The sequence below is a fragment of the Coenobita brevimanus genome, chromosome 71 (assembly GCF_032717465.1).
Source record: "Coenobita brevimanus isolate Jiangsu-jjx chromosome 71, ASM3271746v2, whole genome shotgun sequence".
In the NCBI taxonomy this organism is placed as follows: domain Eukaryota; kingdom Metazoa; phylum Arthropoda; class Malacostraca; order Decapoda; family Coenobitidae; genus Coenobita; species Coenobita brevimanus.
The window spans coordinates 3,417,642-3,429,148 of record NC_137024.1 but is presented as its reverse complement, the minus strand read 5'-3'; the positions used below and the strand labels follow the sequence as shown (position 1 = coordinate 3,429,148).

Here is an 11,507-nt window from a genome sequence, read left to right as displayed (position 1 = left end):
GAACTACATCGAGTGAGTGGATGGTGAGTGCCCCCACCTACCACTAACAACAACTGATAATAGTAATAATAATAATAATAATAATAATACTCTCTTCATCACTTTTGTCCAAAGACTTCCTTACTCTGCATCTTTCATGAGTTATTATGTCCACAGACTTCCTTACTCTACATTTTCCATTAATCATTATTCTTATCCTGTCCCATTGCTACACTTCACACACATTCCTCAATAACTTCATCTCCATTGCTCTAATTCTATTTTTGGTTTTCATGATGCACCAGTCTCTCACAAACACTTAAACTCCTTCATGCAATTGTCTTGTGGCTACCACACTCAGAACTCTATTTCTTATCAACACTATCATACCACCAGCAACTTTCCTTCCTTGTGCTACTTTACCTTCTTCTTCCTTTACACATTTATCTCTCTTCTCTGTCACTGTGGTACAGTAAAATATATATATATATATATATATATATCTATCATCCAATCCTACATTGCCCCATGAGGAGTGTAGGAGCCCGGGGCTAGGCAGTTGGTCCTAACATTTAAGATGAGAGTGACCAGCCTCACTCATCCCTGAGTGGCATTACATAAGCAATAAACCCCAGCCATCCCTTGGATATAAACGTTCACCAGCTCAATCTGATTTGAGCGCAATAATTACCCACTAAACCACCAGGCGCCAAAATCTGGTTATATGGTTACCACCTAGCACAGTAAATGGTTTCCTGGTGTACAGGAAACCATTTGGCTTGTCACTCAGTGCAGAGTCACCCACAGGCAGAAGGAAGAGGAAAGAATGAAGGAAAGAAAGACGGTAGAGGGAATGTAAAGTCACCCGTAGGCAGAAGGCGAGGAAAGAATGGAGGAAAGAAAGACAGCAGAGGATGGAAGGAAAGAAGGATGGAGGAGAGGAAAGGGCAGACACCCGACAGCAGCACTACATCGAGTGAGTGGATGGTGAGTGCCCCCACCTACCACCAATATATATATACTGTATATACATTTGCCTTAATGACCAGGTTAGGTTAGGTTAGGTTAATTTAGATGAATGCTAAGTTATGCTATGCATTCATCTAAATTAACCTAACTCAACTAACCTAGCCTAACCTAACCTAAACTTAACCTAGAGTATCCCAACCTAACCTAACTGCAGCCTAAATTATCCTAACTTTAATTAACCCATCCTAATTTAAACGCATTTCATGAATTCCCTACAGATTTCATGAAGTCACTGGTTACACAAATTCCCAGTAATATGTACAGTATATACAGTACCCTCGCATTCAGTATGCGTTTGTCCAGTACTATTCTCGTCAAGTATGGTCAGAAAAAAAATTAAATATTGTAGTGCAGATTTGTTGGGCTAGTATGGATTGGCCGTGCAAAGTGGGTCAAAACCAGAGAGTTCTTCTCTAGTACTGACGTGCTGTGTCCAGTACATCTACCCAAGCGCACGCGCGGGAAAATAGCCAACACCGAGGAACGTTTCCCTAGTACTGCTGCACCAGTCCAGTATGCCTTCCTCGTGACTTGTGCCAGCCAAACTGCAGTATTGCACTTCCCCCTGATGATGAAGATGACGATGCGTCGTTGTGTAACTATGAGGGATTTATGAGGGAGGTTGAGGCAGAGAGGCTTCCTCAGGATCCAGAAGGCCATCCTCCAGGAGTCAGTAGGACCTCCTACTGTCTTGGAAACTCCCCCCCCCCCCCCGAAGCCCATAACCACTCACCCTAAAGGTTGGTAAAATCTTAGTTGTGTCAAAATGTAGTTAAGTCAAATTCTGGGGGGACTTTTTCAAGGCTTGTCTGACATTATTCATTTTTCCCATAAGGTCTGTTATTTGTCCAGTATGGATTTAGTCCAGTACGGTAGTACTGTCTGACAAAAATACCATTCGGGATGCGAGGGTACTGTATATATATATATATATATATATGTGTGTGTGTGTGTGTGTGTGTGTGTATGCGCGCACAAGCGCGCCATGCATGAGTGCGTGCGTGCGTGTGAGGTGTAAATTTCTTAAAACATTGATATCTGTACACAAATTCCAATGGACTGTGATACAGGGAACAGTAGCCTACTTGAAGCATAGGTCAAATCTGGGGAGCCAACCATGTTCACTATCACTAACTAAAATAAACTCTCGGTGTAATTCAGCCAACCCCCTCACTGGATAGTGTAGAACGCCGGATATTGCAGTGTACCCCCCATCAGCTCAACATTCAGCGTTAAGCCAGATAATATTATTATCCGTCCTCACCCAATATCCTAAAAGCTTTCCTACGATATTACCCTTGAGCAAAAGATTAAAATTAAGCATAAAATACAATACGGTATTGATACAGTATATATAGTCCAGTAATACAGTACATTATATAATCATACTTTAACACCTAGAGTTGGCACTGATAGAGAGTACATATGCACAGATATGTCCTCACTACACACTACTTGGAGCGCCAAGGCACTGAGCACTAGGAAGCCACAAGGTTAATCACAGAACTACAGCAATGAGTGAGGCATGGGAGGCCACAGACCAAGTCACAGCATTACGGTTTGGCCACTACATGGGTCACATGAGCAGGGCGCATAAATACGTCCTCAATGTATGATGTACACAGGAGCAACTGAGAGAGCAACGGTAGGTCTGTCAAGCTGGGTGGACCACTCCTGCAACACATTCTCATTGGCTGGAACCATGCAGGGTTTTCCTGAGTGCCTGTTGGGTCCTGCGTCTGAGCATAGGACTGCCAGTTGCTTCCCATTTCGGTGCTGGATATTGCTTTAACTTAGCCAAGCAAAAAGTGCCAGATATTGCACTGGGCCAGTTATTGCAACAACAGATAATTGAGAGTTACTGTAGTACTGTTCTGCAGTACCTGCCATTATAAATTTGTGTTGCTTTGTTCACAGATCTTACACCATACAAGACACTCCTCTCCACAATGCTTTTGGTGTTTGATACTCCTCTTCGACTTCCTTACACGGTGAAAATTAATTCCTACAGTATCTTTGGTAGTATGTGGTGGTGACCATTATCCACTCTCTTGATGCAGTGCAGTGTACGTTTCCTTCACCTTTATCATTCGTTTTCTGTGTGTGCCTTCCTCTCATCCTATTTATCCCATCTTTCCTGTCACTTTTATTATTCGTCTTTCCTTTTCAGTGACAAGCCTAACGATTTCCTGTAAGCCACGAATCCATTTACAACACTGGGTGTTAACGTTATAACCAACCCATGCTTGTTCCCTAAGTATCAACAAATAGGTTGTTGAAGGGTTAGTGCCCCTCGCAGTAAAACAACAAACTAAAAAACAAACTGCCACTCCTTATGAGATTATGGCACCTGGCTATTGACAGAGAGACTTTTGTCAGAACTACATCAGATTTTTTATGTCACTGATGTACAGCAACTTTAAACTTTCCACTTTCTAAACCATCCTCTTCGAAAGCTCTATTTTCCTGAGGAGTATGCTGAGCTCAACCAAGGTGGCCTGTCTAGGCAAGACTCCCTCTGATAAGAATATGCATGCTAGCCTTTCAGAAGCTGAGTGTTGAACTACCAGAACCCATATCCTCTTGTCAGTTAACCAGTACTCCTAATGAACTGAATTTTTGGCACTCTTCACCTGCCATATCTCTGCTTTAAGTCTGTTGAGAGTTGCCTGGTTAGTCACTCTTTCAAATAAATGAATTAATTGCTGTTTTACTATGGGGAGCCAGGATTATGAAGAAAAACTTTTTACAATGTCCTAACTGAAAATCAAACCTAGGCATGTTTCCCCTCCTGGTATTTAAAAACTGTCCTGCAGCCATTTGTTATCTCTACACACCACAGTACATGTAGCACCATGGCATGATGGAATCCACACACATATAGTTCTTCAGAATATTCACTTACTTCCTATCTATCTATCTATATATAGCCAGATGCCATAAATCCATAAGGGATCTGCTACTGAGAGTGACAGATTTATGGGAAGGGGCACTAACCCTATGCCAACCCACTTGTTGACACATAAGGAACACATGTGGGTTGGTTATATGGTTACCACCCAGAGTTGTAAATGGTTTTCTGGCTTACAGGAAACCGTTAGGCTTGCTACTCAGTGTAAAGCCACCTGAAAAGGAAGGACGACTAATCAAAAGTGACAGGAAAGATGGAAGAAATAGGAAGAGAAGAGGGTAGACAACAGAAAGAAAATGATAATGGTGAAAAAAGAAGAAGGAGCAGTGTATATAATATATATTGTCCCCATACATCTACTGATGCTCTGTGTGTGTGTGTGTGTGTGTGTGTAACAAAATAACTCAAAATAATATTCCTCTGATTTTAACCAAACCTGGTGGAAGGTTTGAAGGATAGCGCAAGAGTAAACTTACTGTTTTTTGGAACACAAGATGGTGGACTACACAAGTGAAACTTCAGCCTGCAGTCAACTGGGTTCATGTTCAATAGCATGATGCAACAACAACAACAACTACAACCCAATGTAGTAAATTGTTTTTATTTAGCTTGTTACTCAGTGTAGACATCTAAAGGTATCACTATACTGAGTGAGAGGACAGTGGGTACCCCCACCTGATTCACATACAGGCGGGTGTTCTGCTAATACGGAATGCCATCGTATTCCACTTCAAAATGAGGCAGGCTTTTATCCACAGCTGTACTGGATTTCTTTCTCAATCAGTAAACATGTTTATTTTTTTCTTTCCCTCCCTCCCCCTTGTCAGTGTCAAATGCCTTATCGCTGCTCAGAAGAAAGAAATTCAGAGTATTAAGTATAAACTATACTATATTGAAATGTATCACAAAATAAATTTACAGTACTTACACATGTCCAATAAAGTATATGCAGTCATCCCTTGTTTTTCAAGGGTTTTAGGGAACAGACACACTCACGAATAACAGAAACCCATCTAAAAATGCCCTCACAACTGTAATTTAAATGCGGCTGCTTAAAAACCCTTTTGAGTGCCCCAGATCACCAAACATTAGATGTTAAAAAAAGTAACAACGGAAGAAAGACGGATGCGTTGGAGATGGTAAATATGAGTAGATAGACAGCAATTTTGTGGTGGTAATGAGAGAAATTGGTAGAAAAATTATAGCTGTTTAACATGTATTTTTAGCTTATTTAACAACTAACTTTGCTAAATATTGCCAAAATACACTTTAAACTGGTATATTTTGTGATGGTTTATGTATCTTCAAATAGCCAAAATGGGCTAAGTCAAAACTGCAAAAATCAAGGGATGACTGTGGTCCATTAACTGCTTAACAAAAATTAAAAGCAACATAAAAAGTATCACAAAAATTAATGCACAACAGTTGAATGACCACTGAACATAACAGTGACAGTAAATAATAATGACTGCCATTTTAGTAATAACAGATTATACTCACTCTTACTTGAAAAATATGTACAGTACCAAATTATGTAATAATATTTCATGCTCTGTATTCAAAACATATATGCATATGTCTCTTTGTAAAACAGCCAGTCCCATCTTTCACACATCATGGAGTAGGGGCATGGGGCTTGACTTCTGTAGTCCAGATAATTCAACTGCATAAGCTTGTGGAATTCTTCTATAATTTTATTTTGGCTACTGCCAAATAATTTTTTCTGCTTAAGAGCTGTACAGCTGCAATGGTATTTGATAACCATTAACAAGGGCATACAGAGACTTCTTCATATGCACAGGTAAAGTGTTCACCTATGGTTCTCTGCACTTGGAGCCTGCACATACAAAGTGAATCCTAACTTGCCAACTAACAATCCTCTGCAACTCCAACTAGACTGCAGATACTTACTAAAGGCACAGCCTACTGTACAGTAGTAAAGTGGACAGAAGACAGTGACATTAAAAAAGCTTAAATCAATAAATAAATGGGAAATAAGTACAGAACCGCTCAATGGGCATTCTATTTCTGGGCATGAGACGTTTCTGGTTTTGTGACGCTTTGGCTGCCAAGTGCTAGGAATCGATGTATAATGTGCCCACGCATATGGGATAGTCACTGTTTACTGTAGTATATGGCTGAATGCTTCATTGATATTCTTAGTTATAATTTGTGGATACTTGTCAGGTGTGGTCATGTTGTTTTCCCAATGATAAAACTACATGAAAGCTGCCCATCCAATGTACATCTGACATAAATTATCAATACTGGTGGACTCCTCAATCAATGCATTCACTTGTCCCTCCACTGAGAGTGGCAGATTTGGGGCTCGAGGTTTGGTGCGGATCTGACCGCTCAGACGCTGCTCAATATTATTCACATGCATCTGGGCCTGTGGGTAACAATTAATATAATGTTAGACAAGGAAAGCACATGGATATTCACACTTCTATAACATATTCCAGATTATCCTTACAACCAAGTACAGTACATCCATGTTCCAAGGGACTGGGTAGTGTTTGTCCCAATACAGTATATTACTTGAAAGTAATAACAAAACATATTGGTACAGTTTTCTTAAACTAATGTCCACAATTTTAAATACAAAATGCAGGACTGCTTCCTTTACTTGCAGTATTGCTGCCTAAAGATATAATATGACAGCTTCTGGAATACCTAGTTCTCAAACAACCATTACTAAGAAAGTTAGAAGAAAATGGGGAAGAATGTATTATAATGACACCATGCCACATGGAAGCCTTGGTAAAGCATGGTGTGACTTTGGACACCACCATAAACATATGCGAAATAGCACAAAAACAAGTACAGTACACAATGCTTCATTAATGAATTCCGACAAAGGGTAAAACAGCAAGGAAAATCGTTAGATATATTTTTCAGGTACTAAAACAGCATCTCTAAGAGAACAGAACTTGATTCTGACTAATGACTTTCTTTAGAAGGGACAATGATGGAGGCTTCTAACATTTAGTTCCCTTTTATGATATAAGCCCTATAAGATGACAAAAGAGCTAAAAAAGAGAATCCAAAAGAAATTCTGAATGAAAATGGTGTTAATTACCCTAGCAATAAATGAATGAATCTACGAGCAGTAACATGAAATGTTTCACAGAAGTTAGCTAATTCCATCTGTACCAAAGAATGGTTAAACCTCATATATGCAGAGAGTATGAACCAAGCAGATAATGTACAACAATCTATGCAAAGGGCAACTAAGATACCCTTAACCCCTTCAATACATCTTTTTTTTTTTATTATTATTCCTGTTATTTTCAGACAATTTTATTTTGCTTAGTGAAAGCTTTTCAAACTGTTGGGCTTAGAAACAACTTTCTCAATAGCTCTCTCTGTTACAGGCCCTTCCAGACTTGAATACAATCATCTGGTGGCAGCCTAATTACAACTGAAAATACATCACTTGACTGAGGGTGTCAAGGGACAAGAGGCCCTAAAGGTGTGGAGGCTATACTGACAAAATCTGAAATAATAAAGAAGACTTGCAATGAGAGATAACTATGATGCATTAAACTAACGCTCAAACTCCAAAACATACCACAGACTACAAAAGTGAAATCAAAGGATCAAGTAATTAGTCAAAAGGGGTATAAACAACTGTCAATCCTATTATTCATTATCATCAACTTTTTCACACTTTTCCAGGCTGATGTGTCTCAACCATGGTCTGTCCTATGGCAGCTCTCCAAGCTGTAAATCTCTTGCTACATCGAAGCTCAACCTTTCCTAAGACTCTCAACCAGCATCTGAATCCCATGCTTTCCAAGGATGGTAACTTATTCCTCTTTTATTCATTTTCATACTTGTATATATACATTAAAATATATATATATCATCTGGACCACTATTCCCACCCTAGGGCAGGGTGAGGAATAACAATGTCCAGACAGCCAAAGTCTGGCTAATTCAATGGGCCACGTTACCATTCACTCATCATTCAATCCTGGCTCCATCAGACAGGCCAAAAAAATTTCACTACGTTCTGTAGCTTCACATATACCTATCTGACAGAGCCAATCCGAACGCTGTCAAGTTAAAAAGGGAAGCCAAATCCCTAGTTATGCACTTCTCTGCACAAAATTCATATTCATACACATAAATATACTGAGCATATATATATATATTATATAGATAGATAGATACATATATATATATATATATATATATATATATATATATATATATATATATGTCTTTCACAGATTATTTATTATTCCTGGATTATCACAGCTAATGAGTATGGAAGGTTGTTGATACACTGAAAGCAGTGATGAGAAATAGGGAGGTGAGTGTAGAAGTTAAGAAATCAATGCATGATGGTATTGTGATCCATACCCTGACGTATGGAAGCGAGGCATGGACCTTGCTAGAGGGGAACAAGTCATGAGTGAGAGCAGTGGAAATAGGTTACCTGAGAGGAGCATGTGGAGTGACATGGAGGGACAGGTTGACAATTGAAGAAGTGAATGAACGTTGTGGGGTGGATGTGGATGTGACTGAGAAAATTAGGAGAAATACGCTGAGGTGGTTTGGACAAGTCGAGAGAATGAAGAATGAAAGACTGATTAAGAGGGTGTATGCAGGTGAAGTGGAGGGAGGGAGAGGGAGAGAGATTGAGGATGAGGTGGAGGGATGGAGTTGAGAGGTATATGAGGGAGGGGGGAGTGAGTTGGGGGCAGGGCAGTCAAATGGTGGGTGTAAGGGCAACTTTGAGGCGTTTTGTCTGTGGCCACCCTTTGCGGGATTAGAGTGTTGGGCTATAGACAGGTAGATAGACCTCTGAAAGCTGTAAATGAGGATTTAGAATGCATGATACACTGACCCACCCAGTTGGAGCGGTAGATGACAAACAACGCAGCCAGTTGGAGGGATTGTTTGTAAATACTGCCGATGGCGACCTGCCAGCTTCCTTGAATACTTCAATTTTGTTTTTTTTCCACTCACTTCTTGCAGTCATAATTCAACAGTTAATAATCTGTATTACATATGGACCAAAATTACTTAGCTTGAGATCGTGAGTTTGTTGTTATAGGTGGAATCGTTTCCATATTTTCCATTGAAATGAGTCTTTCACGGGTTACTTTTTATATTCCTGGATTATCACAGCTACTGGGCATTTTTATAAACATTCCTCTGAAAGCTATACATGAGGATTTAGAATGCACGATACACTGATGCATCCAGTCGGCGTGGTGGTTGGTAAACAATGGATACTGCAAACTGTTGTGCAATGTTGCCGCATATTATGAATCTGCTGTTTAAAAATGTGAGATTTAGGAGATTCCACTGTATTTTGTTTTACTTTCATCCATAAATAAAGTACAGTCTTTAAGTTTATGTTTACTTATGTTTACCACACAAAAATAATGATTACTAAGTTAGTATTGGCACTGGTATTTGTAACCATGTGATATGGTAATGTTTATGGCAATGTAGTTACATTGGTGTTTGTAACCATGTGATATGGTAATGTTTATGGCAATGTAGTTACATTGGTGTTTGTAACCATGTGATATGGTAATGTTTATGACAATGTAGTTATGGTTTTTTTTTTTTTTTTTTTTTTTTTAATGCGAGGAAGAAGGAACCAAAGGCCATGAGCCCGCAGTAACAGTTCCCTCCAAGAGAAAAACAAAATACAATAGAGAGCCAAATTCAAGATCCGATCATTTTGAAATGCCTGGACACACTACGTTTGAAAGACTGGAGATCATAGGCAGCAGGAAATACAGACAGAGGGAGACAGTTCCAGAGCTGACCTGTTGCATAAATGAAAGACTGGGAGTAACGGTTAACTCTTGCATTAGAGAGCTGGACAGAAAAGGGATGAGAGTTTGCTGCCAGACGGGTGCTACGCGCCCGTCGTAGAGGTGGAGGAATGCAAGCAGACAGTTCAGAGGAGCAGTGACCATTAAAGTAGCGATAGAAAAGAGATAAAGATGCAACATTGCGGCGAAGAGACAGAGGTTGAAGGGAGTCAGTAAGAGGAGGAGAGTTAATGAGACGAAAAGCCTTTGACTCCACCCTATCGAGAAGAGCTGTATGTGGGGAGCCTCCCCACACATGAGAGTTGTACTCCACACAGGGGCGGATAAAACCCCTATATAGAGTCAACAATTGTGCAGGGGTAAAGAAAGAGCGGAGTCAGCTTAGCACACCCAATCTCTTGGAAGCAGATTTTACAAGAGATGTAATATGATCTTTCCAAGATAAGTCCCAAGTAAATGAAACCCCAAGCATGTTCAAGGATGATGCAGGATTAAGCTGAATATTATTAAACATTAGTGGGTATACCTGTGGAAGATTTTGTCGGGTTGATAGGTGTAAGAACTGAGTCTTAGATGCATTAAAGACAACCATATTATTTTTACCCCAGTCAGAGATATGAGCCAAGTCAGACATTAGGTGTGCCATAGCCTCATCCCTTGTTTCTTGAAGTAACTGTTGAGATGGGCGTTGCGGGAACTGAATGGAAAGGTGAAGGGTGGAGTCATCAGCGTATGAGTGGATAGGGTTAGATGTACAGCTTAGAAGACCATTGATGAATAAAAGGAAGAGAGTTGGTGATAGGACAGAGCCCTGAGGAACACCACTGTTGATAGATCTAGGAGAAGAACGATGGCCGTCTACAACAGCGGCTATAGAACGACCAGAAAGGAAGCTAGTGATGAAGGCACAGATAGAAGGATAGAAACTGTAGGAGGGCAGTTTGGAAATTAAAGATTTATGCCAGACTTGATCGAAAGCCTTTGAGATGTCAAGTGCAATGGCAAAGCTTTCGCCAAAGTCCCGAAAGGAGGATGACCAGGAGTCTGAAAGGTAGGTGAGAAGATCGCCAGTGGAGCGTCCCTGACGGAACCCATACTGACGATCGGAAAGAAGGTTGTGATAGGAAAGATGTCTTAAAATTTTTATATTAAGAATTGACTCGAAAACTTTTGAAATACAGGACGTTAAAGCAATTGGACGATAGTTGGAGGGTTGGGAGTGGTCACCCTTCTTTGGGACTGGCTGAATGAGAGCAAACTTCCAGCAAGAAGGAAAGGTACAAGTTGACAGACAAAGGCGAAATAGTTTGCCTAGGCAGGGTGTAAGCACAGAAGCACAGTTCTTGAGAACAACAGGAGGGACCCCATCAGGCCCATATGTCTTGTTAGTACTGAGGCCAGTGATGGCAGAAAATACATCAACTGAAGAAATTTTAATGTCAGCCATGAGGAAGTCAGAGGGGGGAAGTGATGGAGGAGCAGCACCAGAATCGTCTAAGGTGGAATTGGAGGAGAAAGTCTGTGCGAAGAGATCTGCTTTATCAGTAGAAGAAATAGCTACAGAACCATCAGAGTAGAAAAGAGGAGGGAAGGATGATGAGGTAAAGTTGTTAGAAAGATTTTTGGCAAGGTGCCAGAAGGAGCGGGAAGAATTCGAGTTGGAGAGTTGAGAGCATTTAGTATGGATGAAATTATTTTTAGTAGAGAGAAGAACAGACTTAGCACGATTCCGGGCAGAAACGTAAAGATTATGTGATTCAGGGGTGGGTTGGCTCCGGTACCTT

General features: G+C 40.3%; 1 protein-coding gene across 1 annotated transcript in view; it reads right to left on the bottom strand.

The window, feature by feature from the left end:
• Positions 1–5,987: 5,987 nt before the first annotated feature.
• The window catches only part of mei-41 (ATR serine/threonine kinase meiotic 41), a 213,916-nt gene continuing 208,396 nt past the window's right edge, over positions 5,988–11,507 (bottom strand). The window contains exon 50 of the mRNA XM_080277708.1: positions 5,988–6,311. Within this exon, the coding sequence (XP_080133834.1) occupies positions 6,138–6,311 (174 nt within the window). The 3' untranslated portion in view covers positions 5,988–6,137. The remainder of the gene's footprint in view (positions 6,312–11,507) is intronic.